The sequence below is a fragment of the Drosophila simulans genome, chromosome 3L (assembly GCF_016746395.2).
Source record: "Drosophila simulans strain w501 chromosome 3L, Prin_Dsim_3.1, whole genome shotgun sequence".
NCBI classification, from domain to species: Eukaryota; Metazoa; Arthropoda; class Insecta; order Diptera; family Drosophilidae; genus Drosophila; species Drosophila simulans.
Genome location: NC_052522.2, coordinates 13,163,366 through 13,178,936, shown reverse-complemented (window position 1 = coordinate 13,178,936; position 15,571 = coordinate 13,163,366). Strand labels below are relative to the sequence as shown.

At 45.3% G+C, this 15,571-nt stretch overlaps 7 protein-coding genes across 11 annotated transcripts; 3 read left to right on the top strand and 4 right to left on the bottom strand.

The window, feature by feature from the left end:
- Window positions 1-3,084: 3,084 nt before the first annotated feature.
- On the top strand, window positions 3,085-4,789 carry LOC6737945 (POC1 centriolar protein homolog). Its single transcript, XM_002084728.4, has 2 exons — window positions 3,085-4,104; window positions 4,172-4,789. Exons 1-2 carry the CDS (start codon window positions 3,226-3,228, stop codon window positions 4,460-4,462), a joined length of 1,170 nt encoding a protein of 389 aa, XP_002084764.1. The 5' UTR covers window positions 3,085-3,225; the 3' UTR covers window positions 4,463-4,789.
- A 464-nt stretch (window positions 4,790-5,253) lies between these two features.
- LOC27208513 (transmembrane protein 19) lies at window positions 5,254-6,909 on the top strand. 4 transcript variants are annotated; one of them, XR_005543944.2, is made up of 3 exons: window positions 5,254-5,466; window positions 5,523-6,536; window positions 6,603-6,909. XR_005543944.2 is itself a non-coding variant. In XM_039293232.2 (2 exons), the coding sequence occupies exons 1-2, from the start codon at window positions 5,358-5,360 to the stop codon at window positions 6,416-6,418; spliced, it is 1,005 nt and encodes a 334-aa protein (XP_039149166.1). In that variant the 5' UTR covers window positions 5,254-5,357; the 3' UTR covers window positions 6,419-6,909. The 4 variants fall into 4 exon arrangements, 2 of the variants coding, with proteins under 2 accessions (XP_039149166.1, XP_039149167.1); XR_005543945.2 differs by having other exon boundaries at window positions 5,523-6,544; XM_039293232.2 differs by having other exon boundaries at window positions 5,523-6,909.
- A 313-nt stretch (window positions 6,910-7,222) lies between these two features.
- Window positions 7,223-8,580, bottom strand: LOC6737944 (fibrous sheath CABYR-binding protein). Its single transcript, XM_002084727.4, has 2 exons — window positions 8,282-8,580; window positions 7,223-8,229 (listed from the first exon to the last, which is right to left on the bottom strand). Exons 1-2 carry the CDS (start codon window positions 8,343-8,345, stop codon window positions 7,247-7,249), a joined length of 1,047 nt encoding a protein of 348 aa, XP_002084763.1. The 5' UTR covers window positions 8,346-8,580; the 3' UTR covers window positions 7,223-7,246.
- Window positions 8,581-9,189: 609 nt separating this feature from the next.
- On the bottom strand, window positions 9,190-10,426 carry LOC6737943. Its single transcript, XM_002084726.4, has 2 exons — window positions 10,326-10,426; window positions 9,190-10,250 (listed from the first exon to the last, which is right to left on the bottom strand). Exons 1-2 carry the CDS (start codon window positions 10,354-10,356, stop codon window positions 9,253-9,255), a joined length of 1,029 nt encoding a protein of 342 aa, XP_002084762.2. The 5' UTR covers window positions 10,357-10,426; the 3' UTR covers window positions 9,190-9,252.
- Window positions 10,427-11,617: 1,191 nt separating this feature from the next.
- LOC6737942 (retrotransposon-like protein 1) lies at window positions 11,618-12,734 on the top strand. Its single transcript, XM_016169645.3, has 2 exons — window positions 11,618-11,884; window positions 11,947-12,734. Exons 1-2 carry the CDS (start codon window positions 11,857-11,859, stop codon window positions 12,651-12,653), a joined length of 735 nt encoding a protein of 244 aa, XP_016031696.1. The 5' UTR covers window positions 11,618-11,856; the 3' UTR covers window positions 12,654-12,734.
- Window positions 12,735-12,751: 17 nt separating this feature from the next.
- LOC6737941 lies at window positions 12,752-15,259 on the bottom strand. Of its 2 annotated transcripts, XM_039293234.2 has the most exons (4): window positions 15,153-15,259; window positions 13,526-13,863; window positions 13,330-13,359; window positions 12,752-13,132 (listed from the first exon to the last, which is right to left on the bottom strand). In XM_039293234.2, the coding sequence occupies exons 1-4, from the start codon at window positions 15,181-15,183 to the stop codon at window positions 12,752-12,754; spliced, it is 780 nt and encodes a 259-aa protein (XP_039149168.1). In that variant the 5' UTR covers window positions 15,184-15,259. The 2 variants fall into 2 exon arrangements, with proteins under 2 accessions (XP_039149168.1, XP_016031695.1); XM_016171423.3 differs by lacking the exon at window positions 13,330-13,359 and having other exon boundaries at window positions 15,153-15,256.
- Window positions 13,974-14,588, bottom strand: LOC6737940. The gene has a single exon (XM_002084723.4). The coding sequence runs from the start codon at window positions 14,544-14,546 to the stop codon at window positions 14,106-14,108; it is 441 nt and encodes a 146-aa protein (XP_002084759.1). The 5' UTR covers window positions 14,547-14,588; the 3' UTR covers window positions 13,974-14,105.
- Window positions 15,260-15,571: the final 312 nt, after the last annotated feature.

Below are 15,571 nucleotides of genomic sequence, written 5' to 3'. Positions count from 1 at the left end.
GTTTAGAAGAAATGAAAAAATTCAATATTTTCAGACACTTAAGTAAGCCACCTTGCTATAGGAACTTTATAAAAAGTTAATGTTAGTTTATAAACTTGGCTAAAGTAAGTGGCTAACAAAGTTATGAGATTGTACTCCTATTTGAGCTCGTAATTTAAATGTCTCCCAATACCATTAAAGATTTATTTTAGTCCTTATAATCCACTCAATTTCCTTACCACAGGTAGAGATTTCATTGACCAGTGACCGGCTAACTAAACTTGGCCAACAGAACGAATACTGCTGCAGCCTGGCCAAGTTCGCTGGCCAAATCGGAAGCCAACAGAGTGCCATGTCAGCGACTAAAGTCTGCAGGTTGCAGATTAGTCTTCAACCCCGCATTTCCCCTGGAAAATCTTAAGCTGTTTCGATTTGAGTGCAGAGGACAAATCCAAGTCAAATATGCAAATCAACCCCTGGTCGACACGGCGAATTGTGAAATCTATTCGCAGAGCTTAATTGGCAAGAAGAAGGCAAGGAGAATGACCAATCCGCTGGGCTTAACAAAGGGTTGCGAACACAAGGGCCACAACAAAAATGGTTAATTCAATACCCAAACAAAAGGTAAAGCCCCAGCAATTAAAACGACAAAATCTAAACACGAAATTGGGAACGGATTTCGATGGTAAAGGTGCAAAGTCAAAGGGACAGGGGCGGGATACATCGATCTCAAGGTGTTTTCGACTCTGAACCCGAAAAAGACACAGATTATAGACAGATTTTGAGGCGGTCGCCGACGGAGGCAGACACACAATGGCCAACAAATTGCGGCCAAAGATGCAACATTTAGGGATGAGGAGGACCCAGGGAACTGAGGAACTGAGGATCACAGGATCAGCAGGTTGAAAACGCGAGCCAGCCGAGTCATTATAAGAATTTAAGCGCACCTTTCGTTTTGTTTTCCAGATCATCGGGATTCGAATTCGAGTATGAGTATGCGTTTGGGTTTTGAGTTCATACTCGGATTCAGGGCGACAGGTGCTCGGCAGATAAGAGCAGAGCAGAGCAAAACAGAGCACTGCGCATAGCGGTAGATGATTCGGATCGGCGAGGATCGTTATCCTGCTGCCGCTTTGGTCCTTCTGCTGCTGCTGCTGCTGTGCCAGATTCTGGCGGCCAGGACAGCAGGGGCTGGCCAAATTAATTCCTTGCCATATTTTATAATTCAACAGATGACACGAGCCAAGCCGAGGGCTTCGAGCAGAGCTGGCACGAGGGTCCGCTGCTTGATTGGTGCCTCTGGGGTCGGGCTTCTTCCCGAGTACCGATTCCCGATCCCGATTCCGATCCCGGTTCTTAGGCCCAGTTCGATCCTGCGGCTCGTTTGTGGCACAAGCCACATGCCACGCATCCAGGACTTTGGCCGAGCGGCTTTTAGATTACTCTGCCAAAGGGTTACATGTGCTATTTAGCAAAGTTTGTTGGCATATGTATTTAATGTGCTAAATATTCTACAAAAGAAATAATTGCTCAATAGGTTTTAGCAAAGTATATCCTATAGATATGTAGTACTACATATACTAATAACATTATTATTCTTATATGTAAAGCCAAAAAAATATTTAAAAATCAGTACTAATTTTGTAAAGTATTGGTAGCTGATTTAGAATTTAAGAGCATATATTAAGCTCAAAAAGGTAAATTAAATACTTATATGTAATCTAATGATTCTATAAACTTATAAAAAATAAAGCAATATAATCTGGAGAAGAGTATTTCCCACTCGAACCTAAAGATACCGGCACCTCCTTCATTATTTGGCCAAGGATTTTGGCTCGTCTTGAGGTTCTGGCGACTTTTCCCCCCTGGCACATTAGCTTAGTTTATTTGAAAGTGCAACAGTTTGTTGATAAAAAGCAGTTTGTTGAACCCTCGCCAGAGTTCGATTGGAGTGGATTGGAGTGGAGTGGAGTGGACTGGAGTGGAGTGGCTCCCCTCAGGGAAGGGACAAACGACAACGACCTTTTGTCTATGCGATCTGCGGGAATAAAAACATGGCCAGGGGTTGCAACGTGGATATCGGTCCTAACTGCATTTTGGCAAAGAACAGTTACGAGTTACGAGTAGCATGCTACAGGTGGAAATCGTGTGCTTGTCACACTAATTTCTCAAAGTTCGAGCCCAGTTCGCAGTTCTCGATTGGGTCGGTGGTTTCGTTTGTAGTCCGCTCCTTTGGCCGTTGCACTTTCACAGTTGCACTCCTGTCACATTTCGTTGTTTAATTTGATGTCAGTTTTTAGACCTCTGCCGGGGTCCATTGCCCGACATGCTGGCGAACGCATAATTAGCCGATAGAGATAGCAGCAGCAGCAGTGGCTGCAGAAAGGAGCCATTGAACTTGGCCAAAAACCAGCGGAGGATCATTAGAGAAGTTTGCTGAACGGCAGCAGGTTGAAGTTGAATGAACTAGCCCAGAGTTCGACGGTCAGGAGAAAGGATAATGACAGCGCAGGTAGGGACCACTCAGGTCTAATACATCTGCTGTTCCCCACGGGTGACATATGTTCGAGGATCACCTAGAAGTGATGAGTTCCCATCAGCAACCTGTTGCACAAATCACTGTTTCAAAATGGCACATGTCAACATATATATAAGCATGATTTTTGATTTGATTAAAATATAGTAAACAAATCAGACATGCTTGAAAATCAAGACTTAAATTATTTTTCTATGGATTCTATGCATTTAGTGCTTTATCATGAGTAGTATTGAATATTTGAACACAACAATAGATGCTTAAAAAAGTTTTAAAGCTTAGGATAGTCGGCTTAAATCAGTCATACCTTAAATTAATTTAAATACTAAGCCAAATCATCTAATTCTAGAAATACTTTTAAAAATTGTTATATTTTAAAAAGAAGTTTTAGGTCTTAAAATTTCTAACATTTAATATATTTTTATTAAAATAGTTTTGATATGCAAAAACTTTGGCGCCATTTAATGTAAATGCGTTGTAAAATTAGTGTGTAATGCAGTATACCTTCATCAATAGATGGCGCCTTAACATCTGTCATTTAGTATATTAATCGGGCAACTTGGTATACCTCAGCAATCGAAATACGGTTACACTGAGCCTACGCGATTTAAATTCCGATGACCGATCATTTCAAATAACGCGTCAAAAAATCAGCGTCATAGAAATATTGTTTTGTTGAAAATTCCCATCACAAGTCGTAAGAAACAAAGATGCAAGGACTGTTCAGGGATCCGGCACTGGAGCGCCACTTCACTGGCCACTCTGGCGGCATCACACAGCTGCGCTTTGGTCCCGATGGTTCCCAGATCGCCACCTCGGCCACGGACTCCACGGTGATCCTGTGGAACCTCAACCAGGCGGCCCGCTGCATTCGCTTTGCGTCGCACTCCGCTGCGGTGAACGGTGTGGCCTGGTCGCCAAAGGGCAACCTGGTGGCCTCCGCCGGACACGACCGCACCGTGAAGGTCTGGGAGCCGAAGTTACGCGGCGTTTCCGGGGAGTTTGTGGCCCACAGCAAGGCGGTGCGCAGCGTGGACTTCGACTCCACCGGTCACTGGATGCTAACCGCCTCCGATGACAAGTCGGCGAAGATATGGCGCGTTGCTAGGCGGACGTTTGTGTCTTCGTTTGCACAGCAAAACAACTGGGTGCGCAGCGCCAAGTTCAGTCCCAATGGCAAACTGGTGGCCACCGCCAGCGATGACAAGTCGGTGAGGATCTACGATGTGGACAGCGGAGAGTGCGTGCGCACCTTCACCGAGGAACGAGCCGCTCCACGACAACTGGCCTGGCATCCGTGGGGCAACATGTTGGCCGTCGCCCTCGGCTGTAACCGCATCAAAATCTTCGACGTTTCCGGCAGCCAGCTGTTGCAGCTTTACGTGGTGCACTCGGCGCCGGTCAACGATGTGGCCTTTCATCCTAGCGGACACTTTCTGCTCTCCGGCAGCGACGACCGCACCATCCGTATCCTAGACCTGCTGGAGGGAAGGCCCATCTACACTTTGACGGGCCACACTGATGCGGTAAATGCGGTGGCATTCAGTCACGATGGCGACAAGTTTGCTACCGGTGGTAGTGATCGCCAGGTGAGTTTCTGTTTCTTTATGAAGGTATGGAAATAGTTTTACTCCTTGATTTCTGTTTCGGTTGCAGCTCCTGGTCTGGAAGTCGAACCTACACACCTACGATGCTTCGCAGTTTGAAGCCAAGTCTGCCCTGGCTTCCTCCGGTTGCGAAAGCAGTGGCGTCTCCTCAAAACAGAGCGTAGGCAGTTCCAAGTCCAATGACCTCAGTATCCGCATTGATCCGCGCCAATCGCTGGCCTATCAGCTGTCGGAGGAAAACTTCCAGGTGCTCGACAGTAAACACTCGACTCAGCCGGACAAGGTGCTCGGTCACGGCATGGACTTCAAGCAGCATAGCTCCAGCCCGCGCTTCTTTTAACCAACACGATCAGTAGCCTTTGTCGCACATAACCAGCCGAACATTCCGCAGGTACTGGACGTGTCCATCGAATCTGGGTCGGACTTGTGCTCCTGTTCCGGGCGGCTGGACGAGATCAGCAAACTATTGGAATCGATCGATGAGCGTGTGCGGCGATTGGAGGGCATATACTCTTTATAGCTCCCTAAAATACAATTAAATGTAGTTAAATCTAATGTACCAATCATAATTAATAGCGATCCTTGATAATTATTTTGTTAAATTATTATATATTCGCTACGCTGTAGGACGCATTTTATAAAAAGCAATTGAACAATTGTAAATCCATCACAATGCCTTTTCTTCTATTCTGAAATTTAAAATTAAAACTATTGCTTAAAAACACTTTTTCGTTTAAAATATATTTTTAAAATATTCAACGACTTCCGATGTCTCATACCCGTACTATAAGTTTTAGAGCTTTTACCTGCTTGTATATAGAAAGAAAATGTTAAAAATTTTATTTTCTAAATAAGTTTGATTTAAACAATAACAAACATGTTTCAAATTAACTTTATTTGCATATTTTGAATTCATTTAAATGTCTAAACAAGATTTTAAATACTGAGAACACACTTGAATTTATGAAATAAATATGAATAAAATTAATAAACAACTTTTAAAATAGAAACGAAGTTATTTTTATATAATAAAAAATAATTTATTTAAAATTGTATCTTCAATAAAAAAAAACGGAATGGTTTGAGTCTTCGTTGAACTAATAGCCAGGTTGCCATACATTTGACACATTGACATTTGGTATTTTCAAACACTAGCCAACGGCATCACTCGCTCACAAAAATAAACAATACCCGCCGGAGAAAGTGGCGATAAACAGCGCCCATAAATCGTCAAGATGCGTGACTGGATGCCAGTGCTCTTCTGCGGACTGTCCGTGCCGATCTCGCTGTTCATGTGGCTGGGCAATGTGGCGCTGTCGAAGTTCTGGAGCAGTGACTTTGAGGGTGAGCAATATTCTATTCCCATGCGAACGCTACCTGGGGTCAACTAATGCCAAAAGGTTATCCGACAGAGTCCCGGGTGATTCCGCCGGTGCGCTGGCTCTTCTCCACACTGGCGCCCTTGGCCTTGATGACTGTGGCTCTGCGCCGGAGGAGCGTCAACCGATCTGGAGCTGCGCTGGGCATTCTGGTGGCCTTCATCCTATCCATCGCTAGCCATCCGTTCTTCGCCAGCCTGGTGGTGTTCTTCTTCAGCTCATCGCGGGCCACCAAGTTCCGGGCGAACATGAAACGCCGCTTCGAGAGCGATTTTCGCGAGGGCGAAGGCCAACGAAACTGGATACAGGTACTCTGCAACGGAGGCATGGCCGCCCAGCTTGCATTGCTTTATCTGCTGGACTGCGGTAGTGGCGAGCGGGCGGTGGACTTCTCCCGAGAATACCGATCCAGCTGGCTGGGTGTGGCCGTTATGAGTGCGTTTGCCTGTTGCAATGGCGACACCTGGTCCAGTGAATTAGGATCCGTGCTGTCGCAACGCGATCCAGTGTCTATCATCACCTGGCGGAGAGTGCCGCGCGGTACCAATGGTGGGGTTTCGTTGCTCGGCGTCGCGGTAAGCCTGCTCGGTGGCCTGCTCGTCGGCTTTGGCTATTTTGTCACCGTTCGTTACACCGTTGAGGCCAAAATGCTTCTGGTTAGCCCACCACAATGGCCAATCATCGTCTTCGGTGGCATCGCTGGACTTTTTGGGTCCCTCTTGGACTCTGTCCTGGGTGGTCTGCTGCAGTTCTCGGGCATCAATGAGGAAGGCAAGATTGTGGATACACCTGGGAAGGGAGTGCGCCACGTGAGCGGACTGCGCATCCTGGACAACCATAGTGTCAACCTGATTTCCAGCATCGTCACCGGCGTCACCATTCCGCTCCTGGCCCAGAGATTCTGGCCCGTGCGCTAATGCTGTTTTGGATTAGGATTAGCGTCATCGCGGTATTCAATAGCTAACAATTTCAAAGGCTGCCTCACAAGATCGAATTCCGTGTTAAACATAAATGCTCATGAAGCCTTTTAGACAGGTATATATGTATGTACAATTGTTAACCATTTATAATTTCATAACGCCAGTGAAATACCCTCCATAGATATATTTTTGTGAAGCTTACATATCGCCTAGCGAACAAACCGACTTATGAGACTCGATGAAAACAACGATTGGGCAGCGAATAGCCAAGGCAGTTATATTATATTTACACTAAGGTAGCTAACCATGTTCCTTTACGGATTATGACTTTTTTGTTACTGTGACCTCTGTTTACTGTTCACCTTACTGTTCACCTCTATTTTGTGTATTAACTCCACTAAACACGAACCGTTCATGCGGAATCTATTGTCATTGTCTCGAAATTCTCGTACGTGACGGAATAAATTTTCTGATTTGGTTATGTATAATTCCTTATGGCGTCATCACAAGTTGTTTTCAACAATTTGGAGATCAATGATTGGTTCCCGCTGGAATAATTTTAGCAGACCTCGCTCCAAATCGAATATGCAAATGTTTTGCTTATTGCACAAACAATTGCTGTTGTAGTCATTGCAATATTCATGAAATTTTCTATAACACTATTCGAAATTTTTTGAATTTGCGCTAATACCACTGAGGGTTTTAAAAATATCTTTTGTTCGAATATAGCTACTACTGATATAGTCTTCGAATCCATTGTGGTTAGTAAATTAAAATGTGAATCCAATTGAAAACTCGTCGTTTTTCTCCGTAAATAATGTTTTTCTAATATTTTTGCACTTTATTGGCTCTTCTTAGTTTCTGAAGTTCAAAATTTCGAATTAAGTTTTGAGAAAGAGCACGTAAAGCCTCACTGGAGGAACTATGTGCACTCGCAGTGCTCGTTGCTCCACCCGGAGTTGTTGGCTTGGCGAATCCAATGGAGAACTTGATCATTAGGTCGCCAATGGGCGAGTTGACGAACTGGGAGCCCGTTGAGATGGTCTTGAAGATGACGCGACGCTTGTGCTGGTAAACCTGCGGGTCACTAGGCAGGCTGTTTCCCGGCTGAGGATTTGTCTTGGGTTTGGTGCTAGAACTAATCTTGGGCCGAGGAGTGCTGGTGGTCACAGTTGGTGATTGCTCTGTGGTGCTGGTTTGGTTCAATGGTCTTTCCGAGATCCTGGGCTGTGCAGTGGTTTTTGTCCTGGTTGTTCGTGGCTGAAACGTGGTTGTGCTGCGTCGTCTGTATGGTTTGCGAGTGGTGGTGGTTGGAAGGGTCAACGAAGGTGCCTGGTAGCCTGAGTCCTCATCCTCGGGAGCATCTGACACGGCGTCCGGTTTCTCGGGGTCCACCGGATAGCCCTGATCCGTCTGATCCTCCTCGTCCTCGTAGTCATCCTGTAGATCACCATCTCGATCTCCGCCGGAGAAGTACGGTGGCTGGTGTGGTGGTTTCTGGTCGCGAAGCTTCTGCTTCTCGCGGTGCTGCTCGTAGACAGGGTCATTCGGAGCCGACGAGGCTAGCACTTGCTCCATCTGCTTCTGAAGGATCTCGTAGAGCGGCGTATTCTGCACATCCTCTAGGACTTCTGCAGGTTCGCTTGGCACAAACTGATTGTTGATATAGGCATTGCGTCCATCCAGGTCTTCCTCTAGATCCAGGTCTTCATCTTTACGGGAACGAGACTCTGTTTGCAGCTGCTCAGCTGGGGGATGGGTCACTCCTTCGGTTACCTCGGCAGGAGCAGCTTGAACGGTGAGAACAACTAGGAGAGAAAAACTAAATACCACAAACCACAACTTTCAGAATATTCTCACCTCCAATCACCAGGATCAGTAGCTGAATCTTCCAGACTGGAACTCCGACACTAGTGGCTCCCATTGCAGTTGGTCAACTTCTGTGATAAGTGACACAAATCCCGCTGCTTTTATAGGCAACCCAGCCGCAACCTGTTGCATTGTCCATCCCACGCCCAATTAGTTTTTATGTTTAGTGCCTGGCAATGGATGATGGCCCTTTCAAGCTTCTGATATCAATCAGTTTATAGAACTTGTTTTGGGGGTCAATGCACTTGATTCAATGCAACTGCATCGCCTTAGAATTCTTCTCAATTTAATTACAAAGAGGTGAATTTGCCTCTAAGAAAGTTTTGAAAATTATCTGATTGAAAGAGAAATAAAGTTGGAGTTCTTATACCCGTTACTTTAATACACAAAGTTCCTTAGAGGCCATAAAGAGTTATCAAGAATGAGTTCGTTAAGAATCAGTTAATATATAAAAGGTGTATTCTCTTCCATTACATATTTTGCTATAACTTTTCTCTTGCTACAAATGTACTTCTTTAAGTAAAGAAATTGTCCTAAATTTATAAATAAATAAATTTAAATAAATTTAAATATAAAATAAACGTAATTCCACAATGAAATGCTCAAGGGATCTTGAATATAATGTAACTGGCGACTTGGAAACTGGTTAAGTCTGAGAAAGATTGAGCTTAGCGATCTCGGGAATTATAGAAACTAAGAAGATCCCATATAGAATATCTAAAAGCATTAAACAGATCTATTATGATTTGTATTTGTATGGCAATAAAGAAGTCGGGTTGCCATTAAACTAAGCAATAAAAAATGTAGTCCAAGACACTTTAAAACTACAAAACCAATCGGCCCAGATTAATGAACCCATTTTCTGTATCAATCAAAGATGATTATAGTTGTTTCGAATTTTATTTGTTGTAATAAATTAAATAAATACTATAATTAGGTGAGATTTGTATATCTACTTCATTCTAAGCTACTTGGTACTTGAGCCTATCATTGTCCTTGCCCTTGGGTTGAACCTGCTGGTGAAGGGGTGCGATCTCCAGAGGTTTGGGCGTGGGTGTGTCCTTCAGTGGCATAGGGGGCATAGCGATGTCCTCGGTCGTCTTTGCAGGCTCCAAAACTGAAACTGGTTTTGGAACTGCTACTTGAACAGGAACTGGCACTGGCTTCTGGGGAGACTCCACTTGCTTCTGTGGAATCAGGGATAGGGGATCCTTCAGCTTGTTCTCCTTTTGGTCATCCTTCTCTTCGCTGCTTTCGCTGCTGTCCTTCTCGTTCTTCTTTTTCTCAGCCTTCTCCTTCTTTTTCTGCTCCTTCTCCAGCTTGTGTTGCTCCTCCTCCATCTTACGCTTCTCCTCCTCCAGCTTTAATTGCTCCACGATGGCCGCATCCCGGAAATAAGGTGATGACCGGAACTTCTTGTCGGCATAGGCAGTTTCCTGCGGATATTTCTCCTGGCACTCGGCATAGGGGAAGTCCGTCCAAAGACCGTGGGAACGGCACTTGGCTACACCCAGCTTGCACTTGTTGTAGAAAACGGCCACCTCTGAGGAGGTCTTGCCGCAGATGGGCTCGTACAGTTCATCGCAATCATCGTCGCACAGATAGCCCTCGCTCAAGGACTGGGCGGCACTGTTGATAGCCGCGGAATTGTAGGACTGGCAATTCTTCTGGCCCGACGACTCACAGCTGAACCAGGCGATGGGAATGGCCAAATAGGGCGGACTTAGACGCTTCTGTGCGGCTCCAATCTCACCGGGAGCCGCAAAGGTGCGCTTTACATAGTAGCCGTGCTCTTCGGTGGAAATGGGAGTGTTTCCAGCCAAATCTGTGGAGCTGGACCACTTGGTCTTCGTCTTGGTCTTGTGGGGATCAGACTTTTCATAGTGATGATCGGAGCCCTTGTGCTTGCGCCGCTTTGCGTCCGCGGGAGTCGCCTCCAAAAACAGCAGAGCTGCCACTGCTAAAAAGGAAATGGGTGGATACCAGTTAATTATGGGATTTCCAGAACTGGTCAGCTTCGATATGCGAGACTTACCTACGATGCAAACTACTTGGTATGGCCTCATGTTGATCTGGTCAGCTGCTCGACTCCACAACAACTGATCGCATCTTCTGGCGAGCGGTGCTTAAGTACCAGTCTTAGCCACTCGGCGGGGAATTCTTTAGGGGCTTACCGGTTTTCTTCCCACTGCAGCTCTTCCAAAGAGCTCCACATCTTCTCGAGATTTGTTTACACTTCGCGATGTCTCGAGGTCCGAACGAAAGTACGCCAACTTTTTGGTACTCATACTATATTGTATTTGGTGAAATTTTATGCAAACTTATGTGGTTGTGGTCGTACCCTTCCCAGCGATAGTCATCTAGAATGTCTCGGATCTGGAACTGGTTGTGTGTGTGTGTTTTTTTTAACACCTTCGATGCCCTCCATTCGACGCCCAGCCTCCCAAGCTCGGCCGCTTCTCGAGCCGGTTCTCCGAAATTGGGTCAATCTGGAAAGGTTCGGTGATCTGGTTGTTATTTTATGAGGTTCTTTTGACCGCGATCGCCGGCAGCTGCACTCGCTCGCAGGAAATCCACGTCCAATCAAGCGTGGTCATTCTGTTATTCCGACGATCTCTGTTGATCTTTGATCTGCACAAGTGATCCCCTCCGTGGATGGCAATTGTGATCTTAATTAGAGCGGGCTCAACTGTTTCGCTGATCATCTTACATATGAAAAGTTTATATTACTGATCATTAATCTTTCTTATTTAAATGTAAATCTTCACTCTCTAATGATCATGTTTCCCTTATAATCAGTTAATCAACCAATCATAATTGCATTTGTTATTACCACCATCAGTTTGATGACTCATCCAGCTCGTGATCACTTCTTGTTTATTTTGAATACGTAGTTCCATGGAAAAGTTTTCAAATTTCCCATTAGCATTAGAAAGTTAACCGATCTGCGATGCATTAGTTGTGGGCGATCAAATCGAAGCCGAGACGCCAAGCGTGTCTAATTACATAATTGGGGCTTTGACCGAATCTCAAGAAATATGGGACTAAGTGATCTTGTAAGCAATTTTGCATATCAGCTGAAGAGTGTTGCGTTGGGGTTGCCGAAAGGCGTTAATCTTTCAGACAAACAGATCGAAGCCACCACAGCGACCATAGACGTCAAATTTACAGATTTATGAAAGAAGTCACCAGAAAACAGAAAGACCGAAAATTTAAATAAATGATTTCGGTTTCTTTGGGGTTTCTGTAAGCCACCGGGTAAACAAAAGTGGTTCAACGAAAAGAAAGAAACCAAATGAGATGGGCCGAGGTGGGAGGAAAGAAACCCAAGATAGAGAGCTTGGGTGCAGTAAAAGCGACTGGACAACGCTCTGGTAGTCCGCTCCAGAGACCGGGTTCAGATCTCGCAGAGAGCGCAGCGTTTTGGGATCGCCTTGTTTGCTCGCATTTACTTTCATTTTTGGAGGGGCTATAAAAAGCGAAAGCAGTGTGCTGGATTTGCTCATAAAGACCGCAAAACTGCAAAAGTCCACTACGAAGCCAGCTGGAAGCAAAGGATTACCACAATGGTCAGACCCATTTACCTGGCCCTCGGTGAGTTGAGCTAATCTCTAGGTTTTTTGGGTCTTATCTAATCTGTCTGTTTCCAATTGCAGTCGCTCTTTTCGTGCTGACCTGCTCAGTTAGTGCAGCCCCATTGGCGGAAACGGAAGCCAATGCCGCTGAGGAGTTAGCCGTCTCAAAACAGGATCCGCAGGTTGTAAACTCCAGTGCCGATAGCAGTGAGGAGAAGGACGATGATGAAGAGGAGGAAGAGGCTCAAAAGGTGGAGGAGGAGACCAACGAGGATGACGATGATGATGAAGAGGACGACGACGAAGATGACTCGGTGATCCGGAGACGTCGTGAGGCGGAGACCACTGAAGAACCTTCGGAGGAGGCTGCCACCGAAATTCCCAATGAGGATCAGAAGGTGGATGCCACCACTGGAGCAGCTCCAACACGAAAACCCGTACTCGTGCTCATTCGGGATGCCCTGAAGAAGGTCACCACCGATCTGCCCACCGCCCAGGTGGCCAACAATGCGCTGCAGTACTTCCAGCAGTTCGAGCACTTCATCCAACAGGCCATCGAGGAGGTAATCGGCGATGACGACGATGAGGAGGAAACTCCATCTACAGTCATTCCCGAAACGGAAACCACAATCGAGGATAACAAGAAGCCCGAGGGTGAGAACGCGGAGAAGATCCCGGAAGTTGAGGTCCCTGCTGTCGTTTCCGAAAAGGAGACTCTGGCAGTGGAACCCATGAAGACGGAGGAGTCTGCTTCTTCGACTTCTGCTCCTCTTAGCAATGCTGTCTAGTCTAGAAATTACGATCAACACATCATTCCTCAGCTATTTATTGTCATTTATTTATTGCTAACTATAAATTGTATGCCATAATCAGTGTTTGAACATGTTTATTGCATTGGGCTATGAAGCAAAACCTTGAGTTTCTTGCCATCCTTGTTCCCCTGATTGTCTATCTCTTTCATCGCATATACGTGACTCTTGAGCTGGCTGCGATGGCGATTGGTGGTTCGCCTCTTGGGCGACTCAATCTGCTGCAGCAAGCGATTGAAGAACGAGTTAGGTGATTTGGTAGAGGGATTCTTCCTGTTGGATCCGCTTGTCTTTTTTAATGACAAATCCTGATCTCCAATGGTCAAAGTAATGGGCAGCTTACCACCCGTGCTGATGTAAATGGGAATGGTTATGTAGATGGGTGAACCGGCGGATTGTGGCGCCATCACTTGCGAATCTGGCTTGCTCTCGGTTGGAGATTCAGGTTTCTGCTGGGGCTAAAAATAATGAAATTTTATAACTATTTTTGGCTTTTGATTAAAAATACGATCAAAAATTATGGTTATTGAAATAAAAATGTTAAAGAAATGGAGATGAATATGAAATATTTTAATCAGTTAGTTTTCTTCCCAATGCAAATGTGTGTTAATATTATGAATATTTGACTAATAAAGTATATAATTTAACGGCATACCATCTCTGTTTTTTCAGGTTTCGCTGGCACCTGAGCGAGAAATTAAAAGCAAGGAATTGGAATTAATTTTCACAAATATATAACTTTCATCACACGATGTAAAAAGTTTCATTTTCATATATAGATTGATTTACAATTGTTAATACTAATTGACAGTTGTTTAAAAATCACTTTTTAAAAGGTGAAGGAATCTCACCTCCTCATTTTCAAGATCCAAGGGCTGTTGCTTGAGGAAGTGCAGCGGATTGGCGTCCTCACTCAGGTTGTTGTACTCATCCTCTGATAAGGCGGGAAGGCGATCGTTGTGGAAGTTGTCGTCCTCCTCCTCGATTTCATGAGCCTGTATTCCGGACTTGGCTGTAGGACTGTCCTTGGGTTTGGGAGTTGTGGGTGGGGCGGTGATGGATATGGAGGAACCAGTTGAGGTATCTGAAGGAGTGGACTGCGGCAAGACCTTCACTCTGATGATCTCCTGGCTGCTGTTTGATTTCGTTACATTATGGCCATAGCACATAATCGCACACAGGAGCAAAACTGAAGGGCAAGACATTTAAAATGAATAATATTATCCGAGTTATACTTTTAGTAATATACTTTAAGACCCTAAGGAAAAATAGTTCCCATAACAGAGGAAAAATATTTTGTTTTGCAATATTCATGTGATATTTTATTTGATAAAATATTACAACCTAAACACTACCGACTAACTTATAATAATGCCCAATCCCAGCCTAACAGCCTGCTCAATCCGGCTTGCTCCTCTATAATTCCACAGGTTACAGCGTCGTCTTCTTGCCGTTGAGGATCATCTCGGTGAGTCCAAGTTGCCGGAATTGCTGCAGGCGCTCCACTTGATGGCAGAGGCGTTTCTGGAACTGCACCTCGCGGCTTAGTTCCTTGAGCTCGTCCACGCTGCAATCGGGATTGCAGCTGCCCATCTTCTGGGCGATCAGTTGGGAGGTAAGCACTATCTTGGCCTTGGAGAGCCGGAGATAGGAGAAGTCGGCGCTGGCCCGCTTTAGTTCCTGGCGGTACAGAAAGAGCTGGTACGGGAAATTCACAGTGGATGACTTGCGGCGGAGCTTCTTCAGAGCCCGCTTCTTCTGTTTCTTGAGCGGATCGTGGGTCTTCACTTTGTGTGGTTTGTCGGAATGCTTCTTTCCCGACCTGTGACTGGATTTCTCTGATTTGCGGCTGGGCTTGTGCTGGTCAATCATGGTGTGTTGCTGGTTGTAAGTCTCAGGAGCGAATGATGCCCCGACCAGGGTGTGAGGTCCTTTTAAAGGATCTGGTGGGCAGGTAGGTCCTCCGCCCAGGTAGATTTGGTCCAGGTAATTAGCGGGTGCCAGTCACGCGTTTGCATGTCGTAAACCAAAAACCGTTAACAGGCTTTTCATTCGGGTTTTCTAAGCGATCCGGGTCGCCGGGAATTTCCCCGTCTCGTTTATGGCTTTATGACTAGCCAGAGATCCGCGCACCCAGCTTAATCCTCAATTATGGCAGCCAACTTAGCGCCGTTCGCACAGATCCTCGGGGTTTGTGGCGATTTTTCCAGCCAAACTCAGCAGGGGATACCCGTATATCCTTCGTGGAATTCTCCAAAACCATGGATAGTTCTAGAAGCACATTCGATGGAAATTGGCAAGAAGACGACCCTGTTGTCCCCCTAGAAATTTCTCGTTAACACTTGGTTTTCCTGGAGGCAAGAGCTTCCTTTGGATCCGTTTTCACTTCACTAAGTTACATTCACATTTCTAGCTGTTCCCAAACAATCCTTTACAACTAACCCACATCGTATACCACAATCTTCGCATGGAACGCACCTCCGCAACTAAAGCTCCAAGATGTCTTCATGTTTCGTGTTTAATAATAATACTGAAACCGCTTTTGGCATGCGATTTCTATTTTATAGCTGAGAAGGCAAAGTTTTTGGGTTTGAGAAATTTCACTTGAATGGGAACAATGCGAAGTTCTACTATCAGAAATTTGCATATTAATTTCTCAATAGTCTGGCTCTACTTTTCTCTTTTCTTGTATTCTATGCAAATTTCGCTGCGCCATCTCTTGGCCCTACAAATTTAAAAGCCGATGTCGTCATTGATTGAGTCTCTTGTCCAAGGTGGTCAAGGTAGTGGATGGGGGGAATATCGAATAAATAATGATGATGCGCCACTTTTTCGGTTTATTTTGCATGCATTTTATGATTTTCGGTTCGAGAGATATTCTTTCGCCTCAGTGCCCA

Bases quoted from the DNA above. Each gene is read 5' to 3' on its own strand.
- LOC6737945 (XM_002084728.4), top strand. From the start codon at position 3,226: ATGCAAGGACTGTTCAGGGATCCGGCACTGGAGCGCCACTTCACTGGC. The intron at 4,105-4,171 runs GTGAGTTTCTGT...TTTCGGTTGCAG, and splicing joins CCGGTGGTAGTGATCGCCAG to CTCCTGGTCTGGAAGTCGAA.
- LOC27208513 (XM_039293232.2), top strand. From the start codon at position 5,358: ATGCGTGACTGGATGCCAGTGCTCTTCTGCGGACTGTCCGTGCCGATC. The intron at 5,467-5,522 runs GTGAGCAATATT...TAATGCCAAAAG, and splicing joins CTGGAGCAGTGACTTTGAGG to GTTATCCGACAGAGTCCCGG.
- LOC6737944 (XM_002084727.4), bottom strand. From the start codon at position 8,345: ATGGGAGCCACTAGTGTCGGAGTTCCAGTCTGGAAGATTCAGCTACTG. The intron at 8,230-8,281 runs GTGAGAATATTC...TTTCTCTCCTAG, and splicing joins ACTGATCCTGGTGATTGGAG to TTGTTCTCACCGTTCAAGCT.
- LOC6737943 (XM_002084726.4), bottom strand. From the start codon at position 10,356: ATGAGGCCATACCAAGTAGTTTGCATCGTAG. The intron at 10,251-10,325 runs GTAAGTCTCGCA...TTTCCTTTTTAG, and splicing joins CCAAGTAGTTTGCATCGTAG to CAGTGGCAGCTCTGCTGTTT.
- LOC6737942 (XM_016169645.3), top strand. From the start codon at position 11,857: ATGGTCAGACCCATTTACCTGGCCCTCG. The intron at 11,885-11,946 runs GTGAGTTGAGCT...TTCCAATTGCAG, and splicing joins ACCCATTTACCTGGCCCTCG to TCGCTCTTTTCGTGCTGACC.
- LOC6737940 (XM_002084723.4), bottom strand. From the start codon at position 14,546: ATGATTGACCAGCACAAGCCCAGCCGCAAATCAGAGAAATCCAGTCAC.
- LOC6737941 (XM_039293234.2), bottom strand. From the start codon at position 15,183: ATGAAGACATCTTGGAGCTTTAGTTGCGGAG. The intron at 13,864-15,152 runs GTGCGTTCCATG...CTTGCCCTTCAG, and splicing joins TTGGAGCTTTAGTTGCGGAG to TTTTGCTCCTGTGTGCGATT. The intron at 13,360-13,525 runs GTGAGATTCCTT...TTTCTCGCTCAG, and splicing joins TGGATCTTGAAAATGAGGAG to GTGCCAGCGAAACCTGAAAA.